The sequence below is a fragment of the Anser anser genome, assembly GCF_964211835.1.
Source record: "Anser anser genome assembly, chromosome: 16".
In the NCBI taxonomy this organism is placed as follows: Eukaryota; Metazoa; Chordata; class Aves; order Anseriformes; family Anatidae; genus Anser; species Anser anser.
The window spans coordinates 5908052-5924652 of NC_139737.1; the positions used below are offsets into that span (position 1 = coordinate 5908052).

Consider the following 16601-nt stretch of genomic DNA (forward strand, 5'->3'; position numbering starts at 1 on the left):
GGCTAGGCAAGACACGTGATTTGAGAATGAAGTATAACAATTTGGCTTTTTTCATATTCCAGTAAAAATAAAGATTATTAGTAACATAGCAGTACGTAATGCTGTGTGCGCACCCCATGTTTTTTTTTTTATTGTATATAACATTTTCCCGGTAATATACTACACGCTGTGGCCAGCTTCAAGTTAAGTAGCTTGCTTAGCCTAGCCTGGCCTCGCCTCACGCAGTGCGTTCGCTGCCCCTCGTTTTCCTGGCGCGGCTCTCAGGAAACGCGGTGCTGCAGGACAGGATGCAGCGCCTGAGGTCTGGGGCCACCACGGCCCCAAGGCACCCGGGGGCACACGGCTGCACTTCAGCGTTGTCCTCACCCCGAGTTCAACGTTTTATTTTTGTTCCCTTTAAAACTCAAGCTCTCGGTTCTGTGTTGGAAAACAACGGCTTGTGCGGGAGCACCCAGCTCTCTGCAGCCGGGTGAGATGGGAACGACCGATGTGGGTGCGGGTGGCTCAGCCCAGGCTGTGAGGAGGTGGCAAGGCTGGGGCAAAAATACTGCAGGAGCTCATTTAAACAAAAGGGGGGGAGGGGGTAAGGCCTGCAGATAAAGGCCCAGATGTAGCATTTTGGACTATCGGGGAACGGGCGGCTGGGTTTCAGCGTGTAAGACCGATCGCTCAGCTGAAATCATTTCAGCAGCTGAGTAAATAGAGTTACGGAAAAGGCATTTCTGGGAGCGCTGGTGTTCCAGGACCCTCCCTCTCCCCCAGCGCTGCCGTTTGTTTGTGTCGCCGTCTCTCTGGTGCCGCAGCCCCCAAGTTAACAGGTTTGTCAGGCGGCGACACCGAGCGCGGGGCTAGGCCGCCCGCATGGCCTGCGGCCTGCATGCAGAGGCTGGGTTGTGCTGCTTGCTCGCTAACAAGGGGCCTCGGTGGCAGCGCTGCTCAGCCCCGTGCTCGGCTGCTGCCGGGGGTCTGTCCTTCTGCCGGGCCGTAACAGCACCCGCAGCCCCCGTCTCACCCCCACGCTGCTCCCCCGCCTCCCCTCCCACGGACTGCTTGCAGAGCGGTGCTGGGGGCTGCCTGCGGGCACCGAACACCCGACCCCAGGGGCTGAGCCCAGCGGTGGCCGCAGCGGGCGATGGCCCAGCCCCAGCGCCCCCACCCAAGGGTGCTGGGACACGGGAGGTGCCCAAGTCGCGCCCTGCACCACCTCGCACACGCGTGTGCACGGCCACGGGCACGGCCCTATGGCCCCAGGCACCGCCAACCCCGGCCCCAGCACCGGGCGCCCGCCGCCGCCGCCAAACCCCGGTGCGCGCCCCCGCCACTGCCCCGCGCGCCCCCGCGGGCGCGGCCCCTTTAAGGCGGCGGCGCGGGAAGGCGCGAGCGGAGCCTTTGTCACGGCCCCGGGTCACCGCGCGGTCACGGCCCCGCCCCACGTGGACAGCCAGCCCGCGCGGCGGCGGGAGGGGGCGGCGGCCCCGCCTCCCTCCGCTGATTGGCTGTCCGGAGCCCGGCGGCCCGGCCGCCCCGCTTGTGATTGGCTGAGCCTTTGCATGCGGAGGGGGCGGGGCCAGGCCCGCCCGTGACACCGCGCGCCGTCTGGGGCCGCCCCCGCGGCGTCTGGGGGATTTAAAGGGGCAGCGCCCGCGGGGCGGGGGGCGGGGGGCGCCCACCCCAGCTCGGGGTGCCCAGGGCAGGGGAGGGGGTCCCGGGGGGTCCCTGCGGGCCCGCTCCCGGCGGCTCCGTGTCCCCGCGCGGCCGGGCTGGGGGTGCCCACCCCATGCTCTCCGAGCTGCTCGGAGCCCCCCAGGTGCCCAGGCAGGGCCGGGGGGCTCGCCTGGAGCCGAGCGGTGTGCCGTCCGTGTGTCCGCCTGTCCGGTGTCTGCGGGGCCGTGCTGCCACGCACGCCTTAGCTCATCTCGGGCTGTTCTGACGCTCTCCCCCAGCGCTGTGTGGTGTCACGCCCGCCACCCGGTTTTGCTCCTCGTGGTTTAGGGGACGAGCACTGCCCGTTGGGGCTGTGAAGGCGCAGGGTGATGGCGCTCGGGGCACCCAGCTCCCGGCGGGGCGAACGTGTCTGGTCCCTGGAGCCTCTTCTCTGGTCCCCGCTGAGGTAGAACAGGATGGAGGAACGTGCTGGTGGCTTCCACAAACGCGCATTAGGAACCAACGCTCACTGAGGTTTTGGCCCCCCTGGGTGGGCATGGCACCAGCCACGTGGGCCCCAGCGCGGGGCTGTGCAGGGAGGGAGAGAGCACCCGGGGGCTGCTGAGGGCCGCCGGGCCCCCATGCCGCTGTCCTGACACGGCCCTGGGCAAGGACAAGGGGTCCAGGCTCAAAGGGGGGCGGGAGATAAGAGGGGACTGGGAGGGAAAGTGACCCGGGGAGAGGCCACGGGGCACGGACAGCGGGCAGAGCGGTAGATCAGCAGGGAAGGCGCAGGTGGGCGTTTGGGATCGCTTCAGGTGGGATCGTGTTTGCGGTAGGTTATTAACACGTATCGCATGGGATGAAGTCTCCGAAGGAAACGCGTCTGATGTTCCAGACAACAATGAGGGCTCGTCTGCTGAGGAATTAATTCAGAATAGCTGCTGCGCTTTAAATCATACCTGAGATTAATCTGTGCTGACTTTCAAAGGGAAACAAGAAACTGGCGAGCATCTGTGTCCCTGCCCAGCATTGTTCTCTATCGCGGCAGAGATCTTGTTACAATTGTCAGGGAGAAAATCCAGAGTTCCTGGTACCAAACGGTTAAAAAATAAATAAATAAAGACTTTAGTAACCAGAAAGTAGAAACCGTGTCTGGAATTGTTCGAAATAAGGCTTGCTTGAAAATAAATATAGAATTATTCACCATGGTAACTATTGCCCTATTGCGTTAGTGCGTATCGATTTAACATTAATCCAAAGACTAATGCTGTGAAATATTTGGTCTCCTTAATGGACAACTGTTTAGTTAACAAATCTTCGGGGAGTTGTTGAATTTTTTGTTTTGTTTTTCTTTAGATCTCCTCAACCACTTAGGGAAGGAGATGATTTGACTCTTAGGGTTACTTATTTCTAATATGGATCTCTCTTCCCAATTACGTTTATGAATTTATCCTTAGCGTTGCACTACAGCGATTATGCAGGGTCATTCAAATCTTTAACTAACGCGCAAGTGCTGCCGTGAGGAATAACAGCAAAGACACCAACGTGACTGCACAGGCAAATGAGTGGTGCTGGTGTGGCAAGGGGCAAGATGCTGTTACAGCCCCGAGTACCCAGAGCAGAGCGATGTGTCTGTGCAATTCACTTTCGAGGACCTCGAATCTTGTCAAAGCTCCCCTGGGTCCCTCCCTTTCCACCGCGCGGAAGGAGGTGAGGCGCGGAGAGCTGCCCCGGCTCACCCTGGGAGCTCGAGAAGCAGGAAGCGCCGCTCTCGCGGTGCCCACGCGCTTCCTGGAGCCAGCAGCGGCGCCTCTAGGGAGAACATAAAAAGAAACCGAGAAAAGCTCAACAGTGACAGGACGCAGGTGCCAAAATCGACAAAAATTGGTGTCCAGAAGTATCGCACCAGCCAGGTAGCGCTCGGCGCTGGTACAGAAGAAACTGAAAAACTGCAGCGGGTTGGAGGGTGGGTAGCGTCAGCACAGGAACAGGATAAGTCATTTAAAGTTAGCTGATGTACTCTAATTTTTACAAGCCCATCTGGGATGACTTTAATTATTTGTTCTTAAATCACGGTGGAAAAATGCTGATTGTTCTTACAGCCACGTGAGTCGTTCAGATGAAATGGGGATAGTGGTAAACAGCGCATTTTTAAACCAGCATCGACTTGCGAACAGTTATTTTTCTTTTCTCTTTATTTTTTTTTTCAGGAGGGCTAGGACGATGTGTGAACTTGCATCGGCCTGCGTCTGAAACTGGAACCTCCCTCCACCAAAGCTCGGCAAACTTGTAAAAACTGCCCCCGAACCAGCAGGCTGAATCACGGCGAGGGCGGACGTCTTGCACCGGGCGCTCGGCCCAGGGCTCCTCCTGCGTGCCGGGGGCCGCCGGCCCTGACCCCTCCGCCTGTGCCCGGGCTGCTGGGCAAAGCCCTGGGGGCTGCAAAAGGCACCTGGGATGGAGAGAGGACACAAAATCCTTCAGTCAGGGCTTGGACGTGCTGCTGAAGAACAGTTTATTACTTATAGTTGCGTTTGTGACCTTATGATCATTTTAGGATGGGCCGCGTCTGTGTCTTAAAATGTCAGAAAAAATCTGAAATGTTGGGGTTGGGTCTCTGATACTCAGTCGCCATTTGCTTTACAGTGACACCACCGCATTTCCAGCTGAATAATAACAAAGCGGGTCGGCACGTAACGCTGCCTGAAGCGGGTGTGCGGCCCGGGTTGCTGCGTGCGCCTCGCTCCGCCCTGGGAGCTGGCCCTCCCGAGGCGGGCAGGCCCTCGGCCCACTCCTCGCCTCCTCACAAAGCGTTTCTAGAAATTTTGCCTGGCACAAAAGAAATTGCAACTGCAGTACCAAGTGGAAGGGACGAGGCCAAAAGGCAGGTGAGCGTCACTCCTCCCACGTCACGGATGAGGAAACCGAAGCTGGGAGCAGGATATAAAAATAGGGTTGGAAGTGCTTGATTCCCGCTCCTTGCGTAGGTTTTTTCCAGGTAATTTTTGGCAAGCCGTTTGTGGACGCTCACAGCGTGCCGGCCACGACTGACGGCAGTCACAGCGATGATTTCTTTCCCAGAACCTCGCCACAGCCTGGGGAGGGGCTGAGCGGGCCCCGAGCCCCCAGCGCCCGCCCGTGCTCCCCGCGGGCCGAGGCTGCTGCCCGCGGAGCGAGCTCCAGGAGGGGCTCCCAGGGGGGCTGCCACATCGCCCCCCGGGCCCCTGGGGTTCGGCAGCGCCTCTGAGCAGCGCCGCGAAGCCGAACCTCGAAGCTCGCTTCCACCCAAGAGGCGCGATCCTCTGCCGGGGCTCCTGCGGATTAGTAAGCGCTGGGAGTTACCATCTGGCGGGTGGCAAGGAGTAAAAGATTAAACAACCTGGCAATTCCTCGTTCCTCCTCTCTGGGCGTTTTCTCAGGACCAGACGGGGCCTCCGGAGTCTTTGTGAAGCGCAGGCGCTTATTTAACGTTGGTTTGTAAATAATCGTGGAGAAAGAAATCCTGGTTTTGGGGAGGGGAATACGAATCGAAGCCTCCCCATGAGCAAAGCGGCGCCGGCCTTGGCACCATCCATCCACCTCCGGCTTTGCACAAGGGTCGGGGTTTTCACGGGGGCACACGCGGCCCTCGCAGTGCAATCCTGGGGGCTCCTCGCCCGTCCCCGACCCCAAATCGCAGCTGGGGGGGCTCACGGGGAGAGGGCACCCCGGGAAGGTGCCGGGGCTGCCTGCGTCTCCCAGGAGCAGCGTTCCCCGAGCAGCAGCTCCTTCGCCCCAGCACGGCGAAGCTGCTTCCAGCGTTTGCATTATAACCCCCCGCTTTCTCAGGTTTATTTCAAAAAAAAAAAAAAAAAAAAAGGAAAAAAAAGAAAAGGAAAAAAAAAAAAGAAGGTTTGACTACACCTCGGCACACCGAGCCCTCGGGGGAGGGATGAAGTTTTTCCCTTTTTCCTCGCTAAAAGCGGCCGGGCTCCATTCTCAGCCTGCCAGAAACCCCCCCGAAATCCGCGCGTTTTGGGGTCCGCGGGAGCAAACAGCGCAACATCGCGGCGAGCCCCCCCCCGCCCCCAAAACCCCCATTTTTCCCCCCAAATCCCTCCCCCGTCGCCACGTCGGGGCCCTCCCCAGGCGGGGCACCCCGGGGGGCTGCGGCTTTGGGGGGGGGGGGGGGGCTTGGGGCGAGCGGGGCCGGGCGGGAGCCCCCGGGGGGGGTTACGGGGGGGGGGGCGGGGGGGGGCGGCGCGAGGGGCAGCCCCCGTCTGGCGCTGACGTCACGGGGCCCGCCCGCGGCTGGCGGCGGCCGCGGGGCCGTGAATGAGCGGCGGGGGGGGGGGGGGGGGGGGACAGAGGGGGGGGCGGGCAGCGACGGCATCGCACCCCCCCCAAAAAAAATTAATTAATTAATTAAAGAAAGAAAGCAAGCAAGTGCGGGGCCGCCGCCCCCAGCGGCCCAGCGGCAGCCGAGCAGAGGGGGCTCGGCGGGGCCGTGCCGTGCCGGGCCGTGCCGCTGCGGGGGGGGGGCGCTGCGCCGCGCCGGGTTTTTTATTTCCAATTTTTGCTCGCAGCTGCATTGCCCTCCCCCCGGCTCCCCCCCCCCGCGCCGAGGAGGAGCCCCGGCTTTATGTGGTGCTGCCCGGAGAGCGCTCGGCGGCCGGGAAGTTCTTTGTGTCGCCGTCGCCTTCTTTTTTTTTTTTTTAATTTTTTTTTTCCTTTTTCCTCTTTTTTTTTTTTTTAAATGTATAACTTAATGGGTCTGAACAGCACGGCCGTAGCTCTTCAGCCCAATGTGTCCTGCACATGCAACTGCAAAAGGTCTTTGTTCCAGAGCATGGAGATCAGTAAGTGCCCGTCCGGCTGGGGGGGCGTGCAAGGGGGGGGCGTGCAAGGGGTAAGTGTGCAAGGGGGGCAGCCTGCATTGAGTGTGCACGCGTGGGGGGGGGTGCATGCGTGGGGGGCTGCACGCATGGGGGGTGCACGCGTGGGGGTGCACGCGTGGGGGGTGACGCGGGGTTGGTGCCACTCGTGGGAGGTGACGCGGGGAGGCGACACGCGTGGCCCCGGGGCCACCCCGGCACCGCCGCCTCCCGCACCTCGGGCTCCCTCCTGGCCGCCGGAGCCCCCCCGAGCCGCTCCCCTCCGCCCCCGCCGGGCGGTGCCGGGGGGCCCCGAGCCCCCCTCCCGGGGAGCCGTGCCCGGTTGTCCCGCTTCCCCCCCCCCCGGTCGTCCCCCCTCTGCTGGCCCCGGCCACCCGGGCTGTGGGAGCTCCGGGGAGCGGCGAGGACAGCGCCTGCCCTCCGTGGCCACCGCCGCCTGGCCGCCGCTGGCCCTCGCCCCTCTGGCCACGAAGGGCTCGGAGACGGGGGAGAGCCGGGCCGGGGAACGGGACTCAGCTGGCTGCGGTGGCGCTTGCTGCGGGGGGAAGGGTTTTGGGGTGTCCCGGGCTGGGTGGCACGCCGGGTCGTACCCCGCCGGGCGCCTCGCTGCGTGCCCCCGGACCCGGACCCGATGGGAACTGGCCCAAAACGAGAGCCCCGGGCAGGGGCTCGCCTTGCTGCGCTCCTGGCGCGGCGCCGGGGCAGGCTCGCTCGCGGGGGGCGTAGGGGAAAGTCGGCCCGGCCGTGCCTCCTGCTGCGGCGGGCACAGACTTTGCCCCGTTACCTCCGGCGGGGTTGCGGAGCGGTTTGTTGGGGCCGGCATCCGTCCCTGGGCGTTTCGGGTGGCTTTCGTCCAGCGTCGCCTGCCCCGCGCCTCCTCCGCTTTCAGCCTCGCTCCGTTCAGGTGTCTGCGTCCCGGGGAAGCTCTGCGGGCGTTCGCACACCGGTGCGGAAACGTGTTCCTGCTGAATTTTCGCATAAGCCGTCCCCTTTGTACTGTATGCACATTTAATCTTGATTTAATCTCATTCGTGTTCAGACAAAACTAAGCTGGATTTGCCTGATTTTATTAACGCTGCCGGTACTGAATAGACCATTATTCTTCCCTGACTCGAGCAGGCCGGGCTAGGCGTGCATACCGATGGCAGCGTGTAAATAACGAAGATACAGTTCTTCTTTCTGTCAGCCAGTCAGCGAGCACGAGCTGTGTCCCGCACAGTTACGAGGAGCAGAGCCTTGACTCCGTGTCTGATCGAGGCTCGTGGGTACGGTAAAAGTTGGGGATACGAACGGGCAGCGCCTTTGGGAGGAAAACCTTCTCTTCCAGGCTGCTGGCGTGAGGGCTTGTTGGAAGCTCTCCGGCTTTCCCATTTCGTGCTTGGACCTTGCAGCGAGAGCATTTTGGTGCTGCTCTTCTTCTCTTCCCCAGCGTGGGACCGGCCCCGTGGGAGGCAGGTGCCCGGGCTGGGCGCTGTGTGCGTGCCACACCGGGGACATGTGGGACACCCCAGGACCCCTCAGGGTGCCCCTTTTTGGGGCCGGACGGGCCCCGAGCCCCTGGAGCAGATGGCTGCTGTCAGCCGGCCTGTCCCCGTCACCTCCCGGAGCCCGGCACCCAGCTCCATCGCCGCTGCTCTTTCTCCCTTCGTTTCGGCTAGGTTTCGTCGCTGTCGGTGCCTCGATTTGCCTGCTGCCGGCCGCGGGCAGCGCTGGGCTCACCGCTCTGGTACCGGGGGGCTGTGGGGGAGTTGCGGGGGCTGTGACCCCATTGTCCCCTCTGTCTGGTTTCCGTGGGGAGGGCAGAGCTGAGCCTCCTGAGAGAAATTCGTTTTACAGCATTGCTTCCCTCAGACGGCTTGCTTTCATTTACCTTTTCAATACGACTTTGAGGGAACCTCTGGGCAGCTACCACCAGATGCGCTCTCATTTCCCAGCCCAAAGTTACCACGCCGGCATGCTTCGGGAAAGTGGCAGAGCTGTAAACTCTTTTAATTTAACCCTCTAATTAGGTTAACCGTGCAACTGATCCCCAAAACTATTTCTTCGCAGGCTTTGCTCCGCGCGGCGGGCTGCGGCACGGCGGCAGCAGCTGGTCCCTGCGCGGCTCCCGGATTAGGATTAGGATTAGGCCGGGGGGGTTTGGGGAGGGGGCCGGGGCCTGCCCTGGCCGCGCCGTGGTGCCGGCGGCGCTGGGCAGCCAGACGTCTGCGGCAGTGGTCGCTAATCGCCTCGGCGGGGTGACGGAGGTCAGGGGTGAGCTGCGCGTCGGAAGAGTCCGTAAATAACTAATTATTTGGCGCGGCGGCGTGCCTGCCTCCCCGCCAGCTCCCTGCTCGCCCGCAGCGGGCAGCACCGCCGGGTGGGTTTGCCAGCATCCCGCGATCGCTGTCCCTCTGCATCCAGCCCCAGCAGCGGGGACCTGACCCGTGCTAGGGCTGCTTCGCGCCCCAGGGGGTTCTTGCAGAGGGGCTGAGGTGCCCAGGAAGGGCTGGGACGATGGGGCGCCCTGGGAGGTGGCAGGGGTCCTGCTGCACCGTGCGTCCTGCAGAGGTCTGGCTTCTGTGCTGGCCTTAGCCGAGGTGCCGGGGGGGGGCCGAGCGGGCTGGCAGGGAGGTTTCTGTCCGAGGCTCCGAGGTTTTCACGTTCTTCGGTTTAATAGCAAACCAAATGCTGGTGGCTCAAGCAGGGATCGCACTCCTTTCCACTTAGGGCTGCTTTTTTGGCAGGTAGTTTCTCCCCTGACGCCGCATCAGTGGCAGTTCCAGGCTCTTTCAGGACGGCGCGTAATACACATTTACTTCTTTTTTCCTCCCCCCTTCAAGTTTTCCCCCAGGAGGTGAGCACCCGCAGGAAAGCCAGGGCTGCCACCGGCCCCTTAGCCGGCCGCAGAGCGTTTTCCCAAAGCGTGCTCAGGTTGTGGCTCTCGGTTTGACTTCGGCCAAACCCAGGAGAATCCCGTGTGTCCCTGGCTGCCTCTCCATCCACGCCGGGCACTGCCTCTCGCCCAGGGCAGCCACGGGGTGCACCCCAGCAGCAGCACCGCACCCCGGGGTGCGCTCCCACCGTCACCCACCCGGCCGGGGCAGCAGCAGGGTCGTAAAGGCAGGTTTGGTTTTGTGCCCTCGAGCAGCGATGTAATCTGAGCGTTTTATAATCAGGGTTGAATGGGAGAATTAAAAGACGCAGAGGAGGAAATGGGAGGAAAAATAGTCTTTTTTTTTCTTTTTTTTGTTTTCTTCTCCCCTGGGTGAACACCTGGATCGCGTTGCACCGCGCACCACCGGCGAGGCGGGTCGCAGCCCCGTGACACCCGCGCTCCAGAGGCGCCTCGAATCATGCATAATGCAGCACGGAAACATGATCTGGCTAATGCCTCCTCTTCCCTCAGCATCAGGGTGTATTCGGGAGGGTGTTTGACACAGCAAGTCCTGTTAGGCTGTGTCTGAAGGTGGTGCATCTCCTCCGCCCCCTGAACAAGCCTCTGGCTTGCCTTCGTTTCACCCGGTATTATGCTTTCAGATCCTGCCTGTGAGAGCACTGGCACTGAAGAGTGTGTGACATGCAGCACCCCTACTGCCTTCCTTCAAGCCAAGAGCTCCCAAGGTGGGATCTGACCCCCCCCAAAAAAAATTTCAGGGCGCTGAATGAGCCTCACAAGTGCTGCTTGCTTTGCAGATGGAGAGAAGAATACCTACCAACACACCTTCCCTCTGCTTATTTATTTCTATTTGCTGTTCCTCACCAAATGTACTAATATTTTTAGCTTTCCAGGGCTGAGAGTTGGCGGTTAGATAAATCCAGCTTTAGAATGAATTTGTAAACCTAAATTATAAATGGATAGACGTGAGGAGACCTTTCCAAGGGAAGTACCAAAATACACGGTGTCACTAATAGGCAGTAATTAGAGTCCAGCTCCTTTCCTGAGTGCAGTCAGTGTGCAGTCATGTCTGTTGGTCTTGTTTCAGGTAACAACAACCGTCAGAATTTGGTAACTCTAATTAGCTAAGAAAGGTCATTTATTTGCAATGGCTTTTCATTTTAAAACCCGACTGACACTTCGCTTCCTGCAGGGAGATCCGTGCGTGGTGTGCAGTTTATCTAATCAGATCCTTCGGGTTCCCTGACACCGTGCATCTCCTGGTGGCTGATTACATCCGAGGTAATAAAACCTGGCTGGGCAGCTCGCGAGGAGAGCTGTGCAAGGGCCACTTTGCTGCAATTAGCTAGAAACTTTGTTCACACCGTGAGCACACTCCCAGACGTCCATAAAGCAAAGGAATCATTAATGTCGCTGGGGATGTTTTTCGCAGTGCTCATCCCGTCTGCGGGGCGAAATTGCCGCCTGATTATTTTATAATTCTTCTGGGTGGCGGAAGGTAGGTCGCTCGGCAGGTCCTAGGTGAGGAAACACGTCGGGGATCAGCCCTGCGGAGGCACTGCTCGCGCTGCAGCAGGATTTTGGGGCAGGATTCCCCTCTATGGGACCGGGATCTGACCTTGCCTGTCTGCATTTTGGATCCGGTCCTGCGGGCTGCTGCATCGCTGCGGGCTTGGCAGCCCTCGGGGTGCAGGTCCATAGCACGGGCGTTGTGCACGAGACCACCTACCTGCACGCCTCTGAGCGCCGAGTTCTCAGTACTTGAAGAAGTGTTGGGGTAGTGTCTGTGTGCGTACGCAAGCATACACCCCTCTGTGAAGGTTAATTGATTTAGCACTACAAGAAAATAGTTTAAAAAGAACTCGTTAAAGAAGTCATTGGTAACCAGAGAAAGGAGTTTTGGGGTTTTGTTTTTTATGTTTTTGAAGCAGATGGATTTCAGTTGTAGAAGTCTATCGTCCAAATCAGAGGATTTGGGGAGCTATTGAGAGTGAGGAGAGCTTTGATGCTTTGGCAAGGAATACAGCTTCCAAGGCAGCACTTTGATCTGCATTTTAAATGCTTCTTTGTAATGACAGTTTCACAATTTCTTTTCTCATTTTAAGTCAGTTCTGCAGAGGTATGTTGTGAGAGAAAATAGTAACAGCGCACATTATTCCTGCCTGCTTTGCAGCCAGCTGGAACTTGTAGTTCATCCCAGATCTTTTGGCTACTATGGTAAATTTATGATTACACCAAAAAAAGAAATTAGCAGAGATGTTAAATATTATCAAAGCTTTGCAAATCTTTTGAATTATCTCCAGTGTGAAACCTAAGCTTGCATTAGCATTTCTGCTGCAGCATGTTGTACGGTATTTAGCTGAGCTCCCACCTCACATCGCAGGTTCCTGACTTAGCTTTTTTTTTCCACCTGGAAGGAGACGTTACCATTTAGCACATGCATCCTTTTAGTCTTCTCTTGCACCCGAAGACCCTGACTCAGAAGCCTTCTGAAGACAGCCTGCTGCTGCTGGAGTGGTGCTGGTGGGAACCTTTTTCTTCCCCTTCTATCTGCTGCACATCCTCAGATAAACTCTGTTTGGAGGGAGGAGGTTGTCATCGCCTACATATTCTTATACAAGAGAGCTCGTTGCCTTTACGTAGTAGGGATGGAGTAGGAGAGGGGTAGGAATTGAGAACGTTTATTAAGGTTTTTGTTTAAACCTCGCGTAGCATCTTTCCTTCTTGTAGCCAGTTTGGGTTGGGTTTACCTCTGTTGGGCAGTGAGCGGCCTTAAGGATGAAGGACAAGTAGGCAAGTTTTCCCAGACTGATGCAGAGCTGTGTAGTTGCTCTTTTTGTCCTGCTTTTGGCCCATCCTGAGCTCTGACTCCAAGGTGTACGAGGCTGGCAGCTCTGCTCTGCACCAAGTTCAGCTGGTGTGTAGGAGGGCTGCCCGCTTCATCTGCAAGCTCAATGAGCCCGTGAAGTTGGGTCTTAGGTAAGTGCAAAGGGTAGCAGCACTGGGATGTCTTAGCCAAACAGCACCGTGTTTAGCTTGCGTCCGTTTCCAAAACGCCAGTGACTTTGTTCTGTTGGATGCCATCCCTGGTACTCTGCATCCCTCGCTGCTACGGGGTCCTGGTGGGGCGGACACGAGGCAGCGCGGCCGTGGGACTTGTAGGTGCAGCTGTAACACTCAGATGCACTGGTGTGTGTTGTGGGGGTCAGGGCGGCACCAAGTCCCCCATCACCTTTCCATTTTTTAACTGAGCACTACTTTTTGAGTGTGTAAAGTAAGGTAACATTGCTAAGGTTATAACTGATACAGTGTCCCCAATTTTCCCAAGTAATCAGACTTCTGATTCCCAGCTGATGCAAGACCAGGTTTACGCTCCATGTAGAGCAGGGCATGGTTAATCTATTTGTGGTGTATGGCAGTGTTGTCACAGGCTGTGGCATTACGTAAAGATATCTTGCACATCTTCTGAAACTTGCCTCACAAGTTGTCAGTGTTGGTGGCTGTCCACAGTCCTTTCAACTGGTTCACACATTTGTGTTTGGCGTATTCAGTCTCACACATATCCTTAATAAAATGCCTCTGACTGGCTGATCTTTCACTTGCGGTGTATCTTCAGGATCGTACATCCAGAAATGCAGGTGTTTTTGCACGTGTGAGTTCCCAGATCCATTCACCAGGCCCTGCTCACGCAGGCAGTGACGAGGAGCCGCGCGTGCGGCGTTCTGCTGGCACGAGGCGCGCGCGCTGCAGCAGGTGCAGCAGGATTGCCCGCGTTTGTGAACCTGGCCCAGGCAGCCCAGCAAAGCACGATTTAGCCCTGGAGAATGAGAACTGGTTAACCCCCAGGCCTGGAACATAGTGACAGTGAAAAGAGGCACTTGCAGAGAAATCGATACAACTCTTCAAGAATCATATGCAGGACGTGGTTTGGGGATTTCTTTTTTCGCTCTCTTCATCCTGCCCAATATGTTAAGTAGCTGGTTTGTTACTCTAACCCCCTACAAATGATTGTCAGTAATAATTCTGTAAAACTATGAATCAACTCTGCATGACTTTGTGCAAATAGACTGAGTAATTTCTTTGTTCTTTTCTTCTTACTTTGTAATTGGAGTCTGTAAAAGCCCAAAGGTTTGGTCTTGTGGAAAGCATGATTCATTTATTGGTGTCTGTGCCGACTAGTTATCTTTCAGTAATTCCAGAGTGCTGCTACAAGCCAAGAGTGATTCATACATGGCTAAGTGCACAAACAAATGGGGTCATGGCCATCTGCAGAAACTTTTCTAATCTATTTATGGTATCGGAGAAAGAAGTGGGTGTATTAAGGATGATGGAATAGGTGTCAATTACATTAGTGAATATAACCAGTTAAGTAACACTAACCATTACTCAAAAAACACATCTGCTCCTTGCTAAAGATCACTACAGGAGGTTCTGTTTAAATGCTAGCATAGGTCTGATACGAGAAAAGGATTGAGTGTCTAGCATGTTTCCTAAGGAACTCACCATCGGAATGGCTTTGGTAGTCTCCTCTGCCTTCCTTGAGATTCAGACGATAACGTGCGCTGTGTGTGTTTGTAGTAGCAAAGCCCTGGCCTTTGCCGTTGCAGACCTCAGCTATTATATCCTTTACATGCAGAATTTGGCTTAATACGTAATTAACTTGTGGTTCATGATGATTGATAGCATTTCTCATTTGCACATCATGCAGAATGGCTGCACGATGTCTCAGTAGGGACGGTGGTGGCCAGGTGGGCTGTCTCTCCTCCCAAATGCATCCTCGGTGCTTCTGAATCTCGGAGGGAAGCAGACCTGCGTCTTACGAGGTGGCTTTCTTCTACCTCTGTGCCATTTTACTAATTGTGAGAATGAATTTTCCCCTCTGTAACTCTGATAACAAAAGCAGTTCTGGCTGCACCCGCTTCAGAATCGCTTTGTTCAGGTTTGGGTGTTTCGGTTTGGGTTAGGCAGCGTTTGCTCGTGCCATGCACTTGGGTGCCTGAGTTGGCTGAGACCTGCACGGCGCACAGGGGCTTTGCACCTGAGAGGAGTGTACCCGACCAGACCTTGTGCTTGCAGAGCTCGTGGTGCTTCAGAAACCTCTCGTGGCTGTGGAGGCGAGTGGAGCGCAGCGAGCGCTGCGAGATCTGGCCGTGGTTGTGGCCCCGAGCCCCCAGGCCCTGCCACGCTCAGGTGCCGCTGGTGTTTGGAGGACTCCAAGCACAGAGCTCCTGGACTTAGATTTCTGTATGTTGAATTTAAGCATCGGTGCTGGCCAAAAAGGTGGAAGAATTTGGCAATGGGACTTTGTTGTCCTTTGGCTGAAGCCGGGAAGGCTTTGACCATCCTGCTGCACATTTGCAGCATGCGCTCACAGAGGGGACCGGGACACGGACGTGCGTGGTGTGCTTCGGAGAGGGAAGTGACCCCGACTGCTGCCCACAGGACTGACGAGCCTCTTCTGATGGCTGAACGCCTTTCTCCTCCTGCCCTTGCTTTATTTAAGTCAACAGATTGTGTAAGCCGCATGCTAGCTTTACCTGCAGGGCAAGTGGGAAGGGAGCGGTGCCATTTGGATGAGTTCCTGAAGACATCTAAGCGCTGAGCACTGAGACCAGCGTTCCCAAGCCCCGCTCCCCACCACCGTCCCTCTGAAGCCACTCGCCGCCTCCATCCATCCACCCGCAGCGCTGCCCTGGACGAGTCCTGGGAAATCTGTGTGCCCGTGGGGCTGTGTGTGGGCAGGCTGGGAGAGTCCCCCCGTAGCGTTCCCGTTGAGCGCTCTGATTGTTGCGCTTCATGCTAGTAACAACACAAAATGCCCCAGAAGTGATGCTGTGCCCCCAGCCTCACACACCTCACCTGTGCTGCCCTGCCTGCGGTGCTGCCGGTCGTGGAGCTGCCAGCTCGAGGACACCGGCTTGCTGCTAGGGCCTTGGTGGGGAATCAGAGCTCAGTGCTCTGGTGTCAGTCTTGTTCTTGGTGCCGTTGGTGTCCCCAGCTGGCCCGGCCTGCGGGAGCCCTGTGTCCCTGCCGGGGGATGTCACGCTGCTTTCCTAGAGGAGCAGTTCCAGCTCTGCCCGTGATTTTCTGCCCTTTCCACCACTGCTGGTATTGTGGTCTCCTGGCTTCAATGACCTGGTCCCGTTGTGTGCAGGTCAGGCTCGTTGGTACTGAGCTCTGAAGGTGCTTTGGCCTGTTAGGTGCTACCGTTAGGACCCTTAAGGAGCAACGTGATTTATGGACACTTGCTTCACACAATGTGGAGTAAAATAATATTAAATTGTGATAATTTTCTGTATAATAAACAGGAGTCTCTCTTCTGTTGTTATGGCTATATTAGTGTAACGGGAATTTGCTTGAATTTGCAGATGCATTTTTCCATTTGAGGATGCATTTTCCACTGAGTGTCTTCCACTCCAGCATGCTCACATACACACACGTAACAGCTTAATGATACCAGTCATTGGCTTGTGGTGCCATGAGCGTTTTGTGTTTCTCTAGCATGGCTTACTCGTGGCAGCGTACATCGATCGCTCCTTTCTCAGCTCGCGCAGCGAAGGCGGGCGGAGGCTGCCCTGCGGATGGCCCAGAGGCTGCCTGAGGAGCGAGGCTGGGTCTGGTGCAGGTCTGTGCGCTGGGTGCTGTGCGGGACAGCCCACGGGGTTCTGCACCTCCTGGGTCTGCTGGTGGCTCTTAATCCTCTGCATCCTCTTGGGTTTTCTTGGTAAATACTTCTCGGCGTCCATTGACTTGCCACCCGGGCCTGAACAGTAAGGAATGATAAACGTGATGGACAGTCTCAATTTAAAAGATTTGCTCTCTGCTTTTTATTAGTGCAGCTTTTTTTTTTTTTTTTAACAAACAAAGACGGCTGCATTTATATAACTTAAGTTCAGAAAGTAGCCCTTTCAGACTGGGGGGCAGCATGGCTGCGAGGGCTCAGCCCAGCTGGTGTGGCTGGGCAGCAGGGGAAGGCTCACACCAGGCTTACAGCCCCGTGCGGGTATTCAGGGATATCCCTTTTGACTTGACCGCAGGGTTTTGCTGCTCTTCAGCCCAAGTGCGCTCCAGGCTCAGCAGGTTCGCAGCTCGGGAGGTGCTTTTCATCCCCTCCCGTCCGCTGCCTGCTCTTGGCGGGATCACGCTGTATCTCGCAGCCACGTGTCTTCCTTGGTTATGCTTCCAGAGATTCGCAGACCCAC

The 16601-nt window shown here is 57.2% G+C and overlaps 2 protein-coding genes across 3 annotated transcripts in view; both read left to right on the forward strand.

The window, feature by feature from the left end:
• Nucleotides 1–4174, forward strand: part of ANKRD60 (ankyrin repeat domain 60) — a 299598-nt gene extending 295424 nt beyond the window's left edge. The window contains exon 7 of the mRNA XM_083801848.1: nt 3858–4174. The gene's annotated coding sequence lies outside the window, so the exon portion shown is untranslated. The remainder of the gene's footprint in view (nt 1–3857) is intronic.
• A 1827-nt stretch (nt 4175–6001) lies between these two features.
• Nucleotides 6002–16601, forward strand: part of PMEPA1 (prostate transmembrane protein, androgen induced 1) — a 41392-nt gene continuing 30792 nt past the window's right edge. For both annotated transcript variants that reach the window (XM_083801841.1, XM_083801840.1), the window contains exon 1: nt 6002–6485. In XM_083801841.1, the coding sequence (XP_083657967.1) occupies nt 6383–6485 (103 nt within the window). In that variant the 5' untranslated portion in view covers nt 6002–6382. The remainder of the gene's footprint in view (nt 6486–16601) is intronic.